Here is a 24,166-nt window from a genome sequence, read left to right on the forward strand (position 1 = left end):
TATTTTACCGTAATCCGTGAATTTCACCGTAATCTCAACAGCTGATCAGTCCGGTAAAATAAAACACCGTAATTCCGTCGAAATTCAACGAATTGCGGTAAAATTTTACCGAAAACTGTAAAAAATTACCGTACTCCGTTAATTTATTTCACCGAAATTTTCAGCTGTTGGTATTACGTTGAATTTCACGGATTCCTGTAAAATAATTTAAGTCTGTATATTCGTATTCTGCACTGTTCATGCAATAACAAAAATGTTTATGGACCTTGGTTTTGGACAAACTTTTCCTCCCACCATGAATGACCACGTAGTTTCTGAACGGCCGCTAGTTTTCCTGTAAGTGGGCTTTCACGATATTCCGGTTGTTTGCGAAACGTATTTATGCATGAAAATATTGTCGCACCGCCACCAAACCGGATCGCGCCAGTGAGACTCGCGACGCGCCTCAACTCGCGCGATTTTGAAATCAGTTTTCTAGTGTGGCGCTGCATTCTTACGATTTTTATGAACACAGCGCACTATTCACATATTAGCTGCGACGCACGGGGCCCGAGAAAACAATAATTATAAATAAATGTTGGTCTTGATTTCTACCGGATACATAATACTTCCTCAGATAAATATTCAGCTGTGAAGACCAATATACCATGTTTTACTTGTTTGTTGTTCTGTAAATAGCAGTGCGCGGAATTAGGGACTTATGAAAAATGACGTGCCCTAATGCCGCGCAATACTTTTTGGGATAAATCTCAATAATTATGCTAATATTTGATAAGATTTCATAGAAGCATCATGAAACACATCTGTAGCAAGTAGTTTCATAGAATATTGCATAAATAACGAAACATTTTCAATATAGAAATCACGTTTGTTTGTGTCCTACAGTCATAGCACGGACGCTAAGGAAATTGAAAAAATGGCGTCTACTCAGACGGGCCTCCACTGATTATTTTTTTACGCCGCGAAAAATTGCTCTATTTGCTTTTATTTGTGATTCAAACTTATTCTAAATCAAAGTAGCATCAAATGGCGTTAAAAGTTGCTGCAGTATTGATGTGTATTTCCATATGTAAATAATTTTGTATGAAATGCGCGGAATTATGCAATGCGCTGAATTAGGACACTTTACGGTACTTTTTCATGTTTCAATCTATCTAAAGTATCAAACGCGCCCGGCACCTCATCTGTTACCCGAACAGTTCAGAATCATACAGCATGATCCGTATCAGTCTAACTAGTTTCGCCGGAAGGCCAACTGTGACCATAAGATCATTCGAAACGTGTGTTTAAACATCAGAATGGAGTTGTGATATTCGAAAATAGAAATTCAAATACATCCTGCTTTTTTATAAGAAATACAATTAATTTTATTCTTCATTCTCGTCAATAAGCAAAACAGAAAAACCGTTTTGTTGACACATGTTGATTTATACTTCACAAGTATATTGTATAGGATAGTTGTTAGAGGCAGCTAGCCTATATAATAGAAATCTCCAAACAAGAAACTATGTGCATCAGATTGATTTAAGGCTCGTTTAGAATAGCTTTGTTTAATTGGAAATTGCGTTTACCGTGGAGGAAGAAACCAGTTCCGCTTCGAAGCATTGGATATTGCAAGTAGTACAGTGCGAAGACTTTTAGAGTCATCTTTAAGGATTGCTGTATACACAGGAAAGTTTGAGAATTTACTTCATATTAGTTAAAACTCCGTTTTACAAACGGAAAAAAAGCGTTACAAAAATCCATTTCCTGTTACAGTTCGTACTCGTTGTTAATAGGCTTCCGTTTCATAGTTTTAGCAAATGTTTTGAGTAGAGCTCCAGTTGGAAGTTGGGACAAAGCTCTTAATATTTCCTGTGATTTTTTCGATAAACTGAATCAACTTAAGAAAACGATACAGAAAACAGTAAATCTATTGAAGGTTCAAAATAATAACTACGGTTGCGAACAATGAAATAACCGATCGAACATTTGATAACCTTTGAATCAGCTCCATTCGAATGTTCATCGTAGTACTGCCACCACCTTTCGAACGCCTCGCGGGATTTGTTAATGCGTTTCACGAGAGTGACTAAACAGCTGAACAGGAAAAAAAGAAAATAGGAATTTCGAAGAAATCATAACAATAAACAATCAAAACCAAACAACAATTACATTATATGGCGTGAATTTTTATCAAAGATTTTACCACCAAATACAGAATAGATACAATCATATATATAAAGTAAAATCAAGTAGAACGTAGGACACAACGGAACTCAACTGATCTGGAAACTACAGAAAGAAAGCAAAAAAAAAATACTGACATTTTTTGGACAAACAGAAGCAAGAGCATTGCGCCGCGCAATCAAAAAGAGAAAAAAAATCTTTGGAAAAAAATTCAGCCCCACCTTTTTTGTTTGAATGACCATCACCCACTTCTCCACTTCCCTTTCTCTGTGTGTCGAGTGATTGAAGAGATGGTCTTCGCATTTCTCCCGTTTTTTTTTGTTTGTTTCTCTTCACTATTATATGTATCGATTGTTGTATTTTTTCTTCTTTGCATTTCTCGTTTTTTTTGTGTATGTGTCTAAGTGTTCTAGTGTTTCATTTTTTATTCTCTCATAATTACACTCTCTTTCCGACGCAATTTCCGTATTTTTATGTGTCTGTGTATTTGTGTTGCATAAATCAAAAAAGTGTTTGTATGTGTATGTGTGTTTTTTTTTTGTTTCGCTTACATGTTGATATTTTTTCAATTAATCCAATTAATTAAAAATAATTTAAACAAAAATAATAAAATAAAAACGTAAAATAATGGCAGATAGAAATTATTACATGCGCGCGTGTGTATGTGTATTTGTGTGGCGTACACCACGACTCGTTTCCCGAATTGTTTTTCGATTGCCACGCGAGTTCAAAAAATCATATTTTTTACAGAAGAGGAAAATTTAATAACGTTTTTTTAGGGCTTATTCATCAGTTGCTTTTTCGTTTTAATTGAATGGAAGGATTTCGTTTTTTGTTTGCGATTGCTCTGGACGTGCGCGTTTTGAAAACGTGTTAACTGCAATGAAATTGATCACAAATCCAGAGAAACATGGTTGATCTATGGTTTGAGAGTTGTCTGTGTCTGTATGTTGAAATAGTTCTAATAGATTGGACTGTTTTCCTAAATATTAGAATTAACAACGTATGTTTTAGGGGTTTCCGTATTTTACTCTCTTTCTAAAACTAAACCTAGTTTCAATCCCTACGAGTAAGTTGATTAAACTTAATAACAATTACATGCGATCTCCGCCATTTCTGTACGAACGGGTGTGTGTATATGATGTTGTCTGTTCTGCGTTAGGACACTGTTTTATCTAACAGTTAGTCAGTGTCGCGAATCGCAGCAAATCCGGATTGAATGTATTAGCTGCGCTTTTCGTTTCTCAGAAGCATCTGTATGAGGGGGAACACCGCATATTGGAAGTAGCGATCTGTCTTCTCCCTCATACTCCGCGATGCAAGGCACCCACACTTGAACAGGTCGAAACTCTGGTAAAGTTCTGTTTTTCCTTTCTCTTTCATTCTATTTAGTTAGTTGTCTTCTTCCTACTATACAATAATGCAGTAATAACAATGTTCAACTTATTCTCAACTTCTTGTTCCTACTTGTGTAACTTATATGCTTCTTGCTGTTATATTAAGTTATATCGGCGAATTACTTTGGACACACTGTCCGCAAAACGAAGGAAATACTACGAGAGGAATGAAGGAGGAAACAAACTTCCGAAACCAGAAGCAGACGAAAATGCAACTTTGCTGCTTAAATACTTTTTTCTCAGTGAAGGTACAGTTACAAAAATGAAAAGAACTACGCAAAGAGTCTGACTCCTTCGAAAAATAAACTCCCATCTCCAAATCCATACTGGAAGATAGTCAATACTACAAATGTACCGAAATTACAAATACTACCCAATCACACTCTCGTCCACACACACCTATGCTCTACTACAAATGAATTCTCCTGATATCTGTATCATTGCTGCGTCCAGTCCCGCCATTTGCTCGTCCCTATGTGTGAGTGTGTGTGTGCACGAGTGCAACTATTTAAGTATGTGTGAGTGTGTGCTTGCCAGAACCAGAAACCAGCGGTCAAGTTAGCGGAAGTTAGTTAGCATAAAAATCCTAACTCCGAGACAATTATTAATGATAATAGTGTGTGTGTGTTTGCGTAAATGGTAAAGTACATTGCTAAACTTTATTTCATCATGTCTGTCTGTCTGTATGTGTGTGTGTATTGTAGTTCCCTGGACCGGCCCCTGAAGGGCCCCATGCACGCGCGCGCACTTTCTCGCTTCCGCACTTTCCTACACTTTACCACTATTACTAATATAACTACTACTAGAAAAAGAAGCGGCAATCCTTCCGCTATCCCCCCTTCTCCTCGTTCTCTTTTTAACCTTACACAATATATACTATATAAATGTTATATGCTTCTGGAACGCACCCCCGAAACCGAAATCGGAAGGAGAAAGTCGTCCCCAAACAGAAGCACTAACGTCCCCACCGACGATGATCTCGAAAGAAAAGAACAAACCGAAGAAGATCTGGGATCGCGTTGGCGAGGAGCAAGCAAGCAAGCTGTTGTTTTACATGTTCTCGAACTGGTCCACGCGGCGCTTGGTGTTGCCCTTGCGGATCTCGCGCAGGGTCTTGTACTTGTCGCGGCCCTGGCGGACGTTCTCGCGGTGGATCTTGTCGTTCGCCGTCTCCATGGTGTCATCCCGCGACAGGGCCAGGTCTTGCTTGAGGGCCTGTGGGGTGGTAAAAAAGGAGGGGAAACGGAATTATTGAAGGCGATTCTATTTAGTAAGGTGTTAATGGGATTTTTAACACTTAGAGCCGGACAACGTTTGAGGACCTCTTATTTTTTTAACCTTCCGGCTGTCGCGCTAATTTTTGTAACGCGAGTAGTAGTGCGTTGTATTTTGTGCAGCACCATTGTTTTTTTTTTTATGTTAAACATGAAAAACTCGCGATCTACAATAAATTTAGAAAAACATCTTGGGCAAAGTTGTTTAGAAAATCAAAGGCTGACATTTAGTTTCGGAATTCCGTCACCAGGCGGCTTTTGTTTGCAAATATATCAGTTGTTTCTTCGTTGATTCAAAATTTTGTCACCAGGCGATGCTAAAGATTGGACTCGGAAATACACCCGATTCTGTTTTTGCACGTTTTTTTTTTTTACACGGCCGTGCAAAAAAGTTTCCATACATTTTTTTTTGCCAAAACCTTATTTTTGCATAAAACGTCGAGAAACAGTGTTACGGTTTTTGAAATTTTGAACTGAAAACTTTTTTTTTGCACGGTACGCATCCCCCGTGCAAAAACAGAATCGGGTGTATGCGACATTTTGTTTTGGGTGTAACTTTTTATCGCGTAAAATTAAATTTTGAGTAATATTAGTTTAGAGTATTATCTTTATGTGTGCAACAGGTGCAACATTATCGCAATCTGTCAAGTAGTTTTCAAGGTGCATTTGAAACAAGAAGAGCTACGTCAGCAAATCTTGAGCACGGTGATCGATAATCCTGGTCAGTAGTACAGATGGATCAGCAAAAGGCTTGGAATCCACCATTCCACCGTGTCCCGCGTTGTAAAAATGTTCCAGAAGACGAAAACCATCAACCGCGATGGAATCGGCCGAAAACCGAAAACGGAATACCCAGAGAATGCGCGAAAGATAAGGCAGTACTTTAAGAATAACCCGAACCTTTCCACCCAAGACTTGGCCGAAAAGGTCAATTCGTCGACGTGGTTCGTCCAGCAGACCATGAAGCGGGCTGGGCTATGTGTTTTTAAGGTCAGGAAGGCGCCAAATCGGACTGACAAGCCGAACACGGTGGCCAAATTACGTGCGCAGAAGCTTTACCGTGAGTGGCTGGTCATGCCAGGCTGTCTCGTCATGGAATATATCTCGTCTTCAAGGCGGACACCAAACAAATCTCTGGCCTCGAGTTTTTTGTCGGTACGTCCCGCATGGAGGTTCCGGAAGAAAAAGATGGACAAATTCGCGAACAAGTACCTGTTGTGACAGGCGACCTGCGAATACGGTACAGCAAGCCGTTCCTTACAACCAGCACCATAAACGGGCAGATTTATAGAGAGGAATGCTTGCAAAAGCGCTTGCTGCCCTTCCTCCCCTCTGGCTCTTCTGGCAGGTTCTCGCTTCGTGCCATTACGCCAAGGCTGTAATGGATTGATACGAAGCGAAGGGCGTTAATGTGGTCCCGAAGGAGACGAATCCGCCAAATACACCAGAACTTCGTCCAATCGAAAAGTTTTCAGCGATAATGAAGAAGAAGTTGAAGAAAAGCGGAAAAAACATACCAAACCGATGAAGCTTTGAAGAAAAACTGGGACAAATCGTGTAAGAAAGATGGGCAAAACCTCGCCAAAGATCTCATGAGCATTGTTAAGAGAAACGTACTTGGAGAGGCAGGGGAGGAAATTCAGTAAATAAAATTTAGTCAAAACATAGTTTACATATAGTTATTTAATCCCTGAGAATTTGAGAAGTATCCGATTTAAAATGAATTTTTAGTGATCATTTTTGTGTGTCTCATTTTTCCGAATCCAATCTTTAGTGCATGGAACTTTTGTTTTACAAATATCTCAGTAGCCTGTCCACTTAGAAATATGGCGCCTTCGGCAAAGTTGTTTAGTAAGTCCACCGGTATCTTTGTTTGAACTATGAGATTTGAGCTTTTGCCACCATGTGGCGCTAGTGAGTTCACGCTTTGTTTTTAGGTATAAAAGAATCCTGACCACATAAAAAGATGCCGCTAAAGAGCATTTTCATGAAGAGTTTCTTGTTCACTTGCGTCACCTGAAGTCCAAATCTCGAATGTCTTGGATAAAATTATGATATCCCTTGAATTACTGAACAACTTTGCCGAAGATGCCATCTTTCTAAGTGGACAGCAGACACCAATTTTCGAAATTATCTGGATATCCCACCGTTTCGTATTGTAGTCTACTCAAACCGTTTATAGTACTTTCATTATTATGCGACTTCTATGTTCATTTGTAGATTTTACCACGTTATTTGTTGACGGCGAATCGAAGCCAAACGTAAAATAATAAACAAACTTGAGCGGTCAAGGGCACAAATATGGAGTATCAGATGGCCACTCAAGCTGAAAACAGGGTGTCCATTCAAAATCAGTTTTCAAATTCCCGGATTTTTCCCGGATGTCCAAGAACTTAAAAAACAGATTACAAAAAGATCCTGCGACTCGATATCAGAGCTGTTACAACAGTCGCGAATTTCGCCAGGCCAGGCGCAAACATCACGAATGACTGCAATTCTGTCGCGAAAATCGCGGATTTCCTAAATCATGCCACAAAAATCGCCAATAAATTGTTTTGACACAAGTTGTGCAGTTCATCATTAGGAAATTTGTATTTAAAAATGTAAACTCTCGTCATCTCATTGAGTGCTGTAAAGTGTAATTTATAGTTTAGTCACTAGGGCCCAGTTTTGCAGGAAATAGCGTTTTTTCGTTCAAAATCAAGAAAAATTACTTGAAATAAAATGAATTCACAATATTAAATTCTACAACTGAAAAACAGTGAACACAATTTCATCGTATAAGTTTCAGTTTTAAAATGAAAAACTGTTGGTGAAGTATCGATGATGGCAATAATTACGATGACGGATTCTTGAAAGTAAAAAATGTGGTGTAGGAAAACATAAAAAGCAATAACATTTCATCTGTAATTCGACATTTAACAAAAAGCATTAAAGAATATAAAACCTGAAGGCACTTGCTAAGATGATTAGGATTCATTGTGTATCTAGATATAATATCGGAAAAAATGTAAGTTAAACAATTTGCTACCATTCTGAAAATGCACAATCCGAAAGCTTATAATTTAAAAGTCGATAATGGTGGCGGCCACGTCCTTACGGTTATCGGGGAAGGGGAAGAATGTTAGACAACCATTGTTACTAGAGACCGAGTATACCTCTGCATATCCACAGTTTTCGTGGAAAGGATATTGGGTTAGTGGGATAAGGAAAGGATCTGCAAGTCAAAATATTCACGCATCTTTTATAAAACGTCGAAAGAGCTTTAAATGTATAATGCAATGTACTGTATATTGGTCAATTACTGTCGGACTAATGAAATATTACCGTAATCCGGGTCATTTGGCGAATTTGGTTTTAAGGATGCTTCATACGTGCCAAGATTTCAAACAGTTTTAGTTTTATAAGGATAGTTTTGCACAGAAATATTAACAGTTTTTATTAGGTGTAAGCAATACTGTTGAAAAAGTCAGTACTAAACAATCCGCTGGTACTAAGTTTATATGCAAAATTTGAGTACCGTCAAACGGGGCTTCTTTTGACATTATTTTCACATTCTTTAACTTTGAGGATTTGTTACTCTTAGAATTATGAATAGATGTTGATAATTTTTGCCTATATTTAAGTTGTATATGTACGTAATAAATGTGCAAAATATGAGGCAAATCCATCAATAAATATCAAAAATGCTTGAATAGCGAAAAAAGTGTGTCCTTCAAGACAAAAAAGGGGCTACTTTGGACATTTTCACAATTTGCTAATGAAATGATTTTTCCTTATAACTTTTAAACTGATTCAATAGATTGTCGTCCACTGTGATGTTATGGAACGTTTCTCATTGATAAACCTAATGTAGAAAATTGCAAAGCTAGAATCAATTACACATATATAACAAATTTCAACGAAACATGCCATTCACTATTCTCAGTTTGCAGTATGAAACTTAAATTTTCAACTTCCTCTTAAATGGAACTATTAGTTACGAATGCTCGATTTTCAAGTTGACATAAACGAACGACGTAACTACTAGGTACTGCGATGATAAATGAGTTATGTATAAAAACTCTTTTTTTATTCTTACTGTTATATGAACGATATGTTGAAGGATCACATTAATACCGGTAACTAATTTGATACCAGTAAGTTATTTTCATTAAAAACGCAATCTATAAAGTAAAGTTTAGCAAAATCGTAAATAAGTAAGTTTGCTTTTGTAATATGCTTTTAGCTTCTTAGCAGTTTAGAGCTGGCTTAAGTGTAGTTTAATTTAGGCATTTGCAACTTCATGTAAAATATGACGAAAAATAGTTTTTTAGAGATTATGTTGTGAATTTGGCATTGGTACGTATTGAAATATATGTGTTTTATGTCTATTCACCTTTACAAACATTTATTTTATTTTTTTATGTTGTAAAATACACAAATCAAAACATTATAATAAAATAAAAGTCGCAAAAATAAGACCTTTGATAAATTATTTTAATAAAACAACAATTTTAAGCAAAACAAATCACAAGATTTTCATGAAACATGACGATTCGATAGTTTTGTGATGCTCCCAATAAGTTTCCAAGACATGGGTAAAATTCAAACAATATTTGTATAGCCAATGTTTAATACCTTGTGAATATTTATTCGGGCTTTTTTGAAATGTTTTCTTGTTTATCCTGTTATTGTTGATGTTGTTCCAAGAAAAAATCATGCCTAGAGGTAGAGCATATATTGGTTAATGAAAGTGCTGAAGACACAAAATAGCTCAGATTAATATTTACGCAGCTAATAAATACAAAAGGTGAGTGTCCAAAGTAGCCCCTGGAATCAAAAGTAGCCCCGTCCGACGGTATATGAATTTTGTTGAACTATTGAACTCGATTTTAACATCATACTGCATAACTAGCGTAGTTTTTCGAACCGTTTATTTTCGGAAAACGTGCCTATTATAAGGTAAATAAACTACATTTAGGTATATTGTTCTAGTTTCCAAAGTTAAACATCACAATAAAATGGTCAAATGCAAAAGCTGTAAGATTTTTTTACGTCATTTTCTGTATTAGGGGACCCACATTTAGTAGATGGAGAAATTTATTACTCTTATTTTTACTTTATTATATGAAAATTAATTTCGCCCCAGTGGACCATTTTCAATTTTTTATTTTCAAGCTAGGTCTATGATACATTATTGCCTAAAAAAAATAGTTACATGCACTGATGGAGATCAACGAAGTACTGGTTTTGCCGAAATTAAGTTGACAATATCTCAGTTCCTAAGGATAATATAACAGAAAGTTATAGTGATTAATTTGCCCCTGGATTACGGTACTAAGAAAAGTGCATCAAAGAAACAAAAATGTATCGAAACAATTAAGTTTACACAACAATGTTAACATATTTTTTACGAAAAATCGATTGGGTATTGCGACTTGATGATTTCGATGACAATTTGAATATTTTTTTTGGCGCGGATTGGTGCTTCTGTTTCCAGTCGCGGATCAAATTTCTGAAGTCGCGGTTTTCGCGGATAACATTTTGAAGTTTTTGTAATAGCTCTGTATTTTTAGTTAAAATTTTTAAAGAGTTTTAGATCAAAAGATATAACATATTTGTTGAAATATCTAAAAGATCGTGACCCCCACGAATAGGGTCTTAAAGCCCTGTCCCAATTTTAGTACCAAACGCTAAGACTTAGACCAGAAACACATGTAATTGTAATTGCTCGATCCACACCCTGGCAGACATCCGTCCGCCTATCTAGACACGGGCTAGGTGAGGACCTACCAAGCCTCCCCCGTTAACATGTCCTATACCGTTTAGCACACCGGGATCTTCCACAAGCAGGCGCCGGTATTTAAAGCGGTCCCACAAGTTTCAGATACATTAAATAGATATAGTCCCTCTGGCACTAAACCGAATAGCGCCCTCCACATCATCACCAGCACTGCCCATCCCGCGCGCCAACAAAATGCCGGAAGTAGCGTGCCGTGTAGCACATCAGATGTTTTACACAGCACACCACCTCCGACATCATGCACAACGTACAGCAAAGACAGCGCTGATAAAAAGCGGAATGCGTCATTCGATTCAGTACCAGAGGGACTATAAATGTAACGAAGAGGAAATGAAAAAGATAGTAGAGATGGTTTGGCTGTTGGATTGCTGAAACGAGAAGAAATAAATAAAGTTATTACGTTAAAACGTGGTTTTTATAGTTAAATAAATGTATCGATAGTTTCTCATCTGTTTCTTTTCCGTATCGTAGTTGCGTCGATTATATCCAACTCGAGTTTTATCGTCTCCGCTCGGGCAATGAGGACCGCGATGAAATGAAAATATAAAAATATGAGCATTAGTGTTAATCTATTATTTAATGTGGTTCTCATTTGCTTTCCAATACCTAAGTAACATGTGAACTCTGCCTCTATCAGAAAATTCTAATAAATTATAATTTATCCTCCTACACTTCCCTAACACAAAGTATCTCTATTAAATAAAACATTTACAAGTGCAAAAGCGCAAATAATAACCTAACAAATACCCCAAAATTCTTTCTCATTGGACTTAGACCAGAAACACATGTTTACTAAATATTTAAATGGTTTTCGTTGGTGTAAGTCCAAAAAACATTTTTTACGGTTTTTGAGATTTTGTCAGACCCCTTGGTTTAAACTCAAATTTTGTTTACCGTGTCCCTTCCGAAATGTCAGATAGAAACAACCAGTGCTAAAACTCTCAGGTTACAACTAAAAGCCCTGTGGCGTTTTTTTTTTCGACAAAGTGATCGTCAAACATGATCAAAAGTGTCAAGGTTCATATTTGGAATTATTTTTAAAATTAAAGTTTAAATATGTTATATCTGTTATTTGAGCTTGACAAATTGCTAAAATAATCGCAAAAACATGCTCTTTCGTATTATTAAATAAGAACAAGAATTCAATAAACATTTTAGGACCCAATTCATAGAAAGTTCAGAGAAATTTTGGAATTATATAAACAAATAGCCAACCCATTTCCTTCTAAGAATGCCTTAGGAATTATGCGTTAGACATGGCTTGTTCATGGAGAAATAGTTAATCTGATGAAACTCATGTTGAATCCAAGAAAAAAAAATACAGAGACGGTATTTCCAAATACATGTCATTGTTCTCCTATGAAACTGGCTGAAACTTTTGACATAAATCCAAGATTGCAATTTCCAAGTAATCTTCAAAAGATTTGATCAAGATATCAAGAATTTTGTCAAACACATAACAAAAATCTGGTCAAGAATACCTAGAGGCCCTCGTTATTGTTTTATCCATCAAAGGTCTAGTTACGAATTTTTTTTTTTTTTTTTGATGATTGAAAGAATTCGCTGTCAATCTGCAGAAATCTACACAAAATCTCGTCGGAGGCCTAATAATAACTTTGTAATAGATCAAAGACTAGTCAAATTAGTAATCCTGACAAGGCTTCATCAAGAATCAGTATCATCAACAACCCTAGAAATCCGCCAAAGGGAACTCTTAATGAATCTGTCCAAGATTTCAGAAAATCTCCTAATAAATGCAAACTTTTTTTGGCTTAGCATTTTGCCAACCTCTAAAAATCTACTAAGAATTTCAAGCAAAATCAGCCTAGGATCTTTTCTAGAATCCACTAAAAATCTTATTAGCAATTCACTAATACTTCAGTGATCTCTCAGAAAGAACTTTCAAATACTGGTCAATTATCGATTCGATTCCAGTATATATCTCATTAAATATTTACCAAGAACTAAAATGGAAATCTAACACTCATCTCGAAAATCACCTTGCCAAAAATCCTTAAATAACCCTTCTAGAAATGTTTCAAAGATCCTACTTACCAAAAATTATTCATAATGTGAAGTACTAATAATAGACGACTTAAAATTTAAACAAACTGATAGATACATATTTTCCCGGGGTGTTTTCCAAATTCCTGGGTATTTCCCGTATTTTTCCGGGTCATTTGTAATTCCCGGGTTTTTCCCGGTTTTCCCGGATTTCCCGGATGGATGGACACCCTGTGAAAACTTGATCGATTGGTCACTCGCTAGTAATACCCAATCAATCAAGTTTTCAACTTGATCGACCGTTTAGTTCTCCAGATTTGTGCTCTTGAAAATTTTGAGATGTGGCTTCGATCTTCACCTTGAACAGTGTATTAGAGCCTGGGTTATTTGACATAAGGCTATTTGGCATAACGCCTTTTGGCATAAAGGACATTTGGCATTTTTTTTTATCACGAGCAGGTATATTTTGAAAGACGGGTTGGTTATTTAGGTTATATCATATGGCCATTATGCGAAATAACCATTATGCCAAATGACCATTATACCTGCCAAACAATATCATGCCAAATAGCCCGTTGCCATCAAAATCAGTACCTTCGTTGGCCATGTATGTTGAATCAGCATTGTTATGCAATGATCCAAGTGGCTTTGTGGCAAATGACTCACAAGGGAAGGTCACGATGGTGTTACACGGGGTTTTCAACCGGACCATTTTTGTTAGATTCTACATGCCGAAATAAGAAAAACCCCAAAGCCTTTCGGGTGATGGACCAGTGGTGTAGCCAGGAGGGGCTCTGAAAGGGGCAATTTTGTACGTATATTATATTATTAAGCTAATTGAAAATTTGACAAAAATATTTTTTTAGTATCTATTGTGATGGCAGAGAACAGAATTGACATTAATGTATGTTTGAAATGTATTTTCCATGCCATAGGCGCAATCGGGATGGGTTTAGTATTTGTATACTATTCTAATAAAACCAAATTTGTTTTGGTGTCCATAGTCCATGTTAGTTACGCCAATGGCATGGAAAATACATTTTAAACATACATTAATGTCAATTCTGTTCTCTGCCATCACAATAGATACTAAAAAAATATTTTTGTCAAATTGCCAATTAGCTTAATAATATAATATACGTACAAAATTGCCCCTTTCATAGCCCCTCCTGGCTACACCACTGGTCCATCACCCGAAAGGCTTTGGGGTTTTTCATATTTTGACATGTAGAATCTAACAAAAATAGTCCGGTTGAAAACCCCGTGTAACACCATCGTGACCTTCCCTTGTCAGACCAAAATACCATGCTAGAGGCTTAAATTATATAAGGCAGAAAACAGCATAAGTTGCAAAATTACATAAGGCCAAATTGCAAAAGACTGCAAAAACACAGAAGCCAGAAAAAGGCAATTGTTTTTTTTATGAATATTTTTTGTTTTTTTTTTTGGGACAACTTTTTTTAGGGAAAATACCAAGTCTGTCTCCCCTATTTGTACCAGAGATTTAACAGCAATATCGTAGATTACTCCAATAATTCCAGGAGGGACTCCTACAAGCATTTCTAAGGAATTATCCTATTGGTTCTTTACGGTTTATTCTACTGAAATACAATAAGCATTTTTTTTCATAAATGTGTGCAAAGTTCCCTCAAACCCGGAAGTAAATTTATGGAAAATGCAATGAATACATTTAAGAACTCTGATAGTTTTAGAAGAAATTTATAGAAAAAAAATGAATTTATTTAAAAAAGTTTTTTTTTTTGAGGAATTATTGAAGTAAACAAAATAGTGAAAATGCCATTATTCTGCGAAGTCTTGTTGACGACTTTTTTTGTAGAGGTCTGAAACACACAACTCTTTCTTTGTGATCACTGAAATTCATGGAATAATTCGTAGGAAAATCTATTTTATTATTTCTGAAGCGAATTTCTTAAGAAATTCCTGGAAGGCTTGAAGAATTTCAGGTGTAAACGGCGTTTTGAACACTAACCAGAGCCGGTCAACGTTTAAGGTCCCCTTGATCTTTAAATTTCAAAACAAGTTCATCGGAACCATTACTGTTGTGGTCATTTGGAAATTGGAATTTCAAAAGGCTGAAAACAGCACCCAGAAAGCCCAAACGAAGGGACTAGGTGGACAATACCTAAGAGTGAAAAAGACCAAAAATGAGCATTACCCTAGGGCAAAATGCTAAAATGACACCAAAAGCCGAAAAACCGGATATTGGAAAGATAACAAAAATTACGAATGGTACGAAATGCAAGAAGACAGTAAATTTCGAAAGGAACATATGATCAAGAGGCAGAAAAGACAGAAACGATCGAAAGGTAAAATATAACGAAAGGCAGATCAAACAAAATGAGAAAACAATCGAATATTATACGAAATGACTTTATGTCAAACGGATGTATGTTAAATAAAAATAACGTTTGAATTGTGTTTTGATTTGTCCACCTTCTGATCTTATACGCTTATCGATACATTCCTCCTTTTGTACTGGCTTTTTCTTACCGTTTGATTTTGAAATTCTTTGTGGAATCAATCTACACTGCAGATACTGCAACTTCGGAAATCAAACGACTTTGATTTTTTATTGTCGCAAGGAAAAGCTATGATTTTTATGTGATATGCTTGTAAAATATTCCTCATACAACGTTTGCCCAAATTATTTCTTGACGATAATGATTCATAATAAGAACGGTTTTATGGAAATCATAGGCGACATATCTTCAGTGTAGTGAACCTTCCACAAAATTTAACATTGGTTGCTCCAAAGATTCTTGTAGGAGTTCATTGAAAGCTTCCTATAGAAACTCTTCGAACTAATTTTCTCCAAAACTTGCTCTAGGAATCTACAAAAAATCGTGTATTAAAGATTTCTTTTAAGAATGCCGCCTCACTACTTCCAGAGACACCAAAAATCCTACAAATCCGGTAGAAATTATTGTAGATTTTTTTTTTTTCAGTGTATGCATTAGCATTGCAAAGAACTCCCAAATATATCCGAAATCGGTGCAGGCTTTCCACATCAGTGATTTGTCCAGAGATTATCCCAGGAATTTCTTCAGGTATACTTTCAAAAATGTCTCCATGAATCCTTTGAGGAATTTCTCTAGAAATTCTCAAGAGATTGCCCTCCAGGGAATCTATGGTGTTTTTTTCTCTAGGTTACTTCATATATTTCTTCAGAATATGTATCATGAATTGCAACAACAAATTTTTGATGATTTCTTTAAGGAACGAGGAATACTTGTACACTCAAAATAATCCAAACGTCATAGTTACGTGAAAAATCACGTAGATTCGTAGAAATGAATTTTTCTTGGCTTCACCTGACTAAGGTAACAATCGCCGAATCATAGGTAAACATTCAATGTAGCTGCGGTCATTCTTACTGTGGTTAACCTATCAAGCTTACGTGAAAGTTTCGTACATGGATTGATTCATCCTGAAAGTATTCATTATATGATTCATTCTGTGTTATGATGGCGTCAGTCAACAACAAACTTCAAGAGTCAGCTATTTTATCTATTATTAATTAGATTAATCTAAAGGTAAATTTTGTTCTTGTCGCTGATAATCTCATATTGAAGAAAATTGTATTGTTTTAAGATAACAATTGCATCGCTTCTACTGACATGGATCGAAATTGGACTGGCAAGTCCGGAAGTAATTTTAAATGAATTCATTGAAAAATTCTGAAAAAAAATCCTCAAATAATTCATGAAAAAATGCTCATAGAATACCAGGTCAAACCACGGGAGCAAATTGTGCAAAAAAATCTTTGAGCAACTCCTGCAGATACCCCTAAAATAATCTCTGAGCAATACCTAAACCAACTGATGAAGAAAGTTCTGGAGATATCACTGAACTAATGGTAGAAATGTTTGAAGAAACACATAGAGGGATTCGCTAATGGAAACTCTTTAGAAATTTCTAGTGACATTTCTCAACGAATTTCAGTTATAAATATTGAACATACACAAAAAAAACTTCAGGAATTTCCTCCGAAAATCCTAAGACATTCGTTTCCTTGGAGATATTTCTAAATCAATAAAAAATGTTTAGGAATTCTGGAAATAATCCCTGTAAGACTAAACAAAAAAAAACCTGGAAGTCTTGGAAAAATACTTGACAGAATCTTTAGAAGATCTGCAGAAATTATTGAAGAAACATCTAGAACTATTCCTGAATGAATTTTGCTGGAATTTTGGAGAAATCCATGGAAACACTGTTTGAGTAACTTGTTTACATAAATTCTTGGGAAAAAAAACATGACGAAGTTTTTGATATGAAATCCTGAAGAAATTCCTGGAAGGGTTAACAGAATATTCTCTGAGATAATTCTTGGATTAATTCATGTAGGAGTTTCCAGAGAAATTTCTGGAAGAATTCCCGGAGAAATCATTGCAAATTTTAGATTATTTTCAAAAGCAATTACTGCAGTGATTCCTCACAAGTAACCTTACAAGTAGTCCATGTCTGTAGAAATAACTTGAGTAATCTTCGAAGAAAATTTATTGTAGGGATTTCCATAGGAAGCTTAGGAGATATCCTTTCAGGATTCTTTTGAGATGAAGATAAATCGATATCATACCTAAAATCTTCAGCAGTTTAAATCTAAAGAGTCAGACAGCTACTATTTAGCTTGAACGGCCGCCCGGCACTTCTGATTTGTGCTCTTAAGGTGCTTAAAGGTGTGTCTTCATTAATTTTTCACAGGTTTGCAATCATTTAAGAATTTTCTGAACGAAATCCTTGAGAAATTATTGGAAATAACCACATAATAATACCTGGAAGAATTTTTGGATGGATGCTTGGAAAAATCCTTGAAAAAACCCTTGAAAATATTCTTAGACAAATCTATCCAAGAATTTCAGAATTCCATGAAGCAATACTTCTAGTATTACTTCCTAAGAGTCTCTTTATACCAGGCATTAGTACAGTAATTCCCTAGAGAGAAACCTCCAGCAATTTCACCATCAAGGAACTTCTGCATTTATGCATTCATACATTTTTTAGAAGATATTCTGTGATTCTTTAGAAATTATGCAAGAACTTGCTTCATGAAAGATGAGTTCCTCTTCTCATTCACATAAGAAATAGGGTGCAGAGCTATTTGGGCACATCCACGACGTGAATAAGGATAGGATCTGGCTCCCTGGAGTAATTCAAGCAGAAATCCCAGTTGAAGCCTGGAAGAAATTACTGTATTAGCATTTGGAATAATATTGAAGGAATCCATTAAGAAATTTCCGAAGGCAAACCTATTTTAAGACAATCTAAAAGGAATGCTCGGGGAATTCCGAGAAAAATTGCTTAAAAAATATCGGAAAAAGTTCAAGAATTAATCCCAGTTAGAATTGCGGTAGGATTTAAAGTAGCAATTAATTGCATGACCCTGGAGTAATGCCTGAAAACATTGAAAATAATATTCTAGGCTAGAAGGATGTTTTTGAGAAGTTCTCAGGGCAACTCCTTTACGCGTAAAGGTATTTCATTAGACATTTTTAGTGATAACGACAAATCGGAGCCAACATTTTCAGTTGAAAACAATACAAATCTAGAGGACCAAACATAGATTTGTTCTCTTGAAAATACTTCTTGCTAGTGAACAATGGAAAAAAATCTTCTCTCCGATAAAATTGTTAGTCGGAATTCGCCTTCAGGTTGGCTTTTCTTTATATTTACTTTAAGTTTACCTAGAATAACTCCTGGAAGACTAAAGAATAATTCCTGAAGAAATACAAGCGCTTAATGTACATCTGCAAAAAATCGTGCAAGAAACTTCGGAGAAATCCTTGAAGGAATTTCTTTAAGAATTTCTTTAAAAGGTGTCACCGGATGAATCCGTCAATCCGTTTTTCCCAACCATAAAGGTTAATCATACCCCTCATGAACCCGCCAACTCACCTTAAGCTGGTCGTGCAGGCGCTCGTTGCGTTCGGCCAGGGTGCGTCGTTCCTCGACCGGGTCCTTGATGTGCTCGTCGGTGTCGAAGTCCTTCGAGTAGTCCCGCGAGGTTCCGTTCTCGGCACCGTTCGTCAGCTCCTCCTCGTTGTCCTCCTCCTCTTCGTCGACGTGGTGGTGATTGGGGGTGGTCGTGGCTGCCAGCAGAGCCGCCGCCGCTTCGTTCTGCGATTAGATTCAAGCGTTAGTTTTGGAAGGTTGTGGATGAAGGTGGAAGGAAACATGAAAGTAACATCAAACGTGACAATAAAAGTAGTTGGTTACAAAAGTTGTTTTGGTGAATAGTTGTTAAACCCTGTAGAGGAAGAAAAGAAGAAGTAGTTGAATTTGATCGACTGGTCGCAAGTCCGTCTTGCGCTTCATGCGGGTGATTTCACACTCGGTTGTTAGGTGATGAGGCCTGATTCGGTAGACGTAGATTGAGAAGGCACAGAGATCGTGCGGTGCTGAATATGTACAACATCGTGATGATGCGATGGTGAAAGAGTGGTGCATTCATCGTGGGTGCTCTCGGCTATACGTCAGGAACGGAGAGAACGATCGTAAAAAATGAATACATACTTTACGCTTTACCTGTTTCCGTCTGGCCTCTTCAACCTCCTCTTGCAGGCGCTTGGTTTCGGTGTCCTTGACCGAGACTTCCTCCTGGATCTTCTGCACCTCTTCCTGCTTTGCGCGAATTTCGTCCTCGAGCTTCTGACGTTCGGCCACCTCCATGTTCTTCGATTCCTCCAGACGCTTGATCATGACCTGTAGTTCGTTCTGGCGGGCTTCCAGCTCGTCCTTGGCGAACTGCAGCTGCTTCAGTTGGTCCTCCAGACGGCGGATCATCTCCTGTGCTTCGATCAGGTTCGCTTGCGAGCGTTCCATCTCCTCCTGCATCGTTCGGAGGCGATCTTCGTACTCCTGCTGTTTCTTCTCGGCCCGTTCCCGAGCGGCCAGGGCCAGCTGCAGCTTCTCGCGCTCCTGCTGCTTGGCGTTCTTCTCTTCCCGGGCCTGAGCCTTCATCTGCTGCACATCGATCGTATCCGGCTTGCGGCGGCGCATGTACAGCTCGTGGTTGCCCATGCACAGCGCCAGGATTCGCTTGTTGATGCGGACGCGAGGAGCGAAGAAGACAAAGTCCGGTGCCTTCTTGTCGATGGGCTGCGGGGATGTATGAGGAACAGATTAGAATCGACTGAGTGCATTTACAAAATAGGAATTTTGGTTACGTTCAGGTATTTTTCTACGGATAACCATAAGAATTATCTCAAAGACTTTATCAAGAATTCCAAGAAAGGGGTCTAACCCGTTTGGCATAATGCCATATGGCATAATGCCGTTTGGCATACAGTCGTTTGGCATAATGCCATTTGGCATAACGGTCGTTTGGCATAATCGCTATTTGGCATAATAGCCGTTTGGCATAATTGTAAATAGCATTGCATTTAATCAAATTCGTTCCATTAGGCAAAGGAGGTTTTGATAAACTGCTCGTGATCGCACATTCTGCTGTCAGTTATTAATAGGACATACATAAAATCTTCATTTTTAAAAGGAAACCAACATAAAATGAAGCTCTTTTATAATTGCATCATACATGACTTCCGGGGCCATTATGTACGAGATATTATAGCGCATTTTTTTAACAAATTGTGTCCAACGCCTGAGTTATGTCATGTTATTTGAAAAAAGAAGGAACATAATGTTCAGGGTTGCCACCAAAATCCAATTTTCAAATTCCCGCTTTTTTCCCGGTTTTCCCGGTATATTATTCAGTATTTTCCCGTTTTTTTTTTGCTAGTAAGGAGATTTTTGTCAGTTTTTGATCACTTTGGTAGCCTTTTTTTAAACCCATGTTTTTCAACAATACGCTTCTTGCTTAGGTGTATCTTACTGTCAAGACAATTGCCCCATATGCCAAAGTAAACCAGGGTCCCAAACAGTTAATGAGGGTGAAGATATTTCCACAATTTCTAATCCTTCGATTATTTCTTCATGAGAATGAAAGGTTCTCTAAACCAAATAAGTTTATGATGAAAAACAGGATAGATAAATAATTTTATTTGAGAGATTTACCGGCCGAGGCTGGTACATCCCTTGAAAATGAAACGAAGCCACACAAGTAAAAGCATGTATCTGTACTTTATTTATTCTTAGTCGATTAGTTAGCTTATATCATATTACAAGCTCTTATAAATAAAGGATTGTTTTCAATAACATCTGGACTTATTTTCAATGCGATATTTTTGAGTGCTTAAATCTCCTGAAGTTTCTCAACTTCGATGTAAAACTTTAAGTTAAATAAGTTATAGAGAAGTCCAAAAAATGGTATCCATGCCAGTAAAAGGAAATATTAAAAGTAAATCGAAACATCGTTAACCATTGGTAAAATAAAACATTTTAAAGAATAGTCAAGTCAAACCATTGATATTTAATAAGACATATTAAATGTACTATTAGTAGTGCACCTAAGGAAAAACAGCTGAAACTGTCTGATAAAATCATAAAATATGTGATTTTAACTAACCAGTCCTTCCATCATTTAAATGTATGAAATTACGATTTATTCAAAAATTCCCTGCAAAAACCCTTGCACCAATATTAGGAACACTGTTCCTTTAGTGGTGGTATGTTTTAAGCATGGTTCCTTCAACGGCGCTTATGAGACCCTGCACTATGGGTACTGTTGCACCACTATAGGTGCAAAGAAGCAAAATTTTCGAGAAAAATAATTGTTTTAAATAGCTTAGCAATTCAATTTCGTGGATATTGTTCGATTGCTTGTCTCATTTTCGAATGGTAGATCATAGAAAAATGTTACATAATCATTTATTAGAGAGGAACATGTCAAAACACACTACCTCCTCTAAGAAAGCGTTTGCCCTATTTGTACAAATTCATAGATATTTCGTTACAATACAATCAAAGCTGTTATTTTAAATAAACAATTTTTAATAATTTGTGAGTTTAGAGCTCAAAGATGTTCGTGCAAAACCGATTTTCCCGGTGACCGCTTCAAATTCCCGGTTTTTCCCGCTTTTTTCCCGATGGATTCAAATTCCCGTCTTTTTCCCGCTTTTCCCGTTTTTCCCGGTTCGGTGGCCACCCTGAATGTTTTATGACGCATCTTATGGTCCTGGATATTACTATACCATTGCAGAATTTTCTTTTTCAAACTATGCCAAACGACTATTATGCCAAACAACTGTTATGCCAAACGACTATTATGCCAAACGACTGTATGCCAAACGGCATTATGCCAAATGGCATTATGCCATATGGGGTAGACCCCAAGAAAGGTACCCAAGAATTTATTCCAAGAAAGTCATCCGAGAATTCAAGTCGCTAAAAAGAAACATGCTACCAGCCCTGCGAATCGCGACTGTCACCTACCTTGATGATGAACTTGCGATCGTTGAACGAGATGTTCCGGATTTCTGACCAGGGGAACCCGATCTTGGGAGTGAGGCGATCGTCCTTCTCGTAGATGTTGAGTCCGAGGGCGTCGACGCCGAGCCACAGCTCGGTGCCCTTCTTGTTGCGAATCTCGAAGTAGTTCACGCCGTACATTTCCAGATCTTGTGCGATCTTGAGGTACTCCATCATGGCGTCCTCGCGGAGCATTCCGCGGTGCTCCTGCCACCAGGTGGTGATCGAGTTCTCCCACTCGTCCTTGGACATCTTGTGCTGATCGATGACGCTGAAGGGAGAGAAGTGATCAATGAGTATTTCGTACGATCGAGAATCCTGAAAGTTTCGGGAAACTTACCGCTGTGGCAGAAGCCGATCGTTCACCAGGAATCCAGGCACATGTGTCGTTTTGTTGTAGTCGCCGTGGCGGGCTTGGACGGCGTACGAGGCCAGCAGGACCGACGTTTCCGGCGGGCAGTAGATTTCGTCGGAGAGGATCGCGTTCTTGACCTGCAGGTAGAACAGCCGCAGCGTGATGTCCTGGATGAGCTCCTCGGCCACGTCCTCCGGGTAGAATTTGGCACGGAACTTGAACTGCAGTGGGTCACCCTTCTGGACGTCCTGGCTCATGACCTAGATTGGAAGTGGAGAGAATATGGAAACCAATTAGAAACGTCGATCGATTAACAATCTCGATGGAAGTTATGGTTCTTAGAAGACATTTACCCATCGGGAAAAAGGCATCGATCCTGTCTGTTCCAGAGTGGCAGCAGTGAAACGAAATTCCAAAACATAGAAACAGTCAATAAGTTGCATAATCTGCCGTGGTCTGGCTAAAAGCGGTCTCATCTACTTCTCATCTGTTGAGCCCCCCTCATCCTAACGACCGCCAAACAGCTTCAAGACAGCCAGCACGACGTCATCGGTCATAATTATAATTAATACGAGACAGCCAACCCGCCAGTTGACTTCATTTCATTAGTCGCTGTGACTCAACCGAAAAAAGCCTCTAGAGAGAGCCACCAGCAAGCAAGTGTGAATGAGCTCGCGCGAGTTGGTGGCATGTGAGGAAGGGATGGGGGATCGAGGCAGGGCACACCATGAGTAAATTGTTTGTGTAAATAGCTGTTGCGGCGCTGGAGCTGATGTGCGCCACGTACCTTGCCGCTATCTCTAACCGAAAAAGCGAAAAAAAGCACGACCGTTTTGGTCATTGCACAGTGGGGGAAGGTTGAATTAAAATATTTATCATGTGTTCCAAATAGTTCAACTAAAAATAAACAAAATGCAAAAATCAATTGAGCATAAATTGAGTCGTCAGGAATATTTGGAAGTTAGTAGATGCAATGACAGCTCTTCAATTTTTATTACGATAATATTGAAGGACAAGTTCAATAATTCATTGCAAAGTTCAGTAAGAGTTTGAAAATCTATAAATAGTGGGATTTGGGCATAATGGACACATTAAGCAAATGCTTATTTTAACATTATAAAATGGAAATATTTGTCAGTTGCCCTCGGCTAGTGGCCAAGTTCGTAATTAGTACATCATGCTGCATTTATCATATCGAATTTTAGAAAAACGAGATAAAAAATTGAATCGAAAACAAGGCTGATAAAAAGGTATCGGGGCAAAATAACTTTCGTTAAATGTTGTGAAATTTTCATTAATAATGGATATCAAAACTAGGATGATCGTGTTGCCTTACACAGAACACCGAGATATAAAAATTGAATGTAATGTTTGGATGATACTAATAAAGAAATAAAAAAAACTTTGTTACACTCTTTTGCTCATTTATTTGGACTCAATAGACCAATTCTCAAAATTTTGACAATTTTGTGCAGGAGAGTAGTTGCACCCTTCAAATGCATCCACAAAGATTTGGATAGCGATGGTCAATTCGGACACAAAGCTGGAAATGTAGTGTGCATCTCCTATTCCACTAGTGATTCTTGGTGAAATTGCAGTATATTTCGAATGTAGTTATGTAAATGAATATGAATATAGTATGTATTGAGTCTTATGTGAACAATTTTGAATAACAATGTTTACTTGATCATTTGACATATTCATATAAAGGAAGCCGGAACTCTGTATGTATGCAGTTCTGGAGAACCAACCCAATTTCAATGTTGATTTCCATACTGAAAACAAAAAAAAACACATT

General features: G+C 37.4%; 1 protein-coding gene across 12 annotated transcripts in view; it reads right to left on the reverse strand.

Annotated features, from left to right (window-relative positions):
- Positions 1 to 2,150: 2,150 nt before the first annotated feature.
- The window catches only part of LOC5569750 (moesin/ezrin/radixin homolog 1), a 219,737-nt gene continuing 197,721 nt past the window's right edge, over positions 2,151 to 24,166 (reverse strand). For 7 of the 12 annotated variants that reach the window (XM_021837899.1, XM_021837909.1, XM_021837876.1 and 4 more), the window contains exons 4-9: positions 22,722 to 22,748; positions 22,354 to 22,628; positions 21,978 to 22,284; positions 19,161 to 19,745; positions 18,543 to 18,764; positions 2,151 to 4,781 (exon numbers count right to left, since the gene is read on the reverse strand). In XM_021837899.1, coding sequence (XP_021693591.1) covers positions 4,617 to 4,781; positions 18,543 to 18,764; positions 19,161 to 19,745; positions 21,978 to 22,284; positions 22,354 to 22,628; positions 22,722 to 22,748 — 1,581 coding nt within the window. In that variant the 3' untranslated portion in view covers positions 2,151 to 4,616. The remainder of the gene's footprint in view (positions 4,782 to 18,542; positions 18,765 to 19,160; positions 19,746 to 21,977; positions 22,285 to 22,353; positions 22,629 to 22,721; positions 22,749 to 24,166) is intronic. The other 5 variants (XM_021837947.1, XM_021837933.1, XM_021837941.1 and 2 more) reach the window with 3 other exon arrangements.

Source organism: Aedes aegypti, chromosome 1 (genome assembly GCF_002204515.2).
Source record: "Aedes aegypti strain LVP_AGWG chromosome 1, AaegL5.0 Primary Assembly, whole genome shotgun sequence".
NCBI classification, from domain to species: Eukaryota; Metazoa; Arthropoda; class Insecta; order Diptera; family Culicidae; genus Aedes; species Aedes aegypti.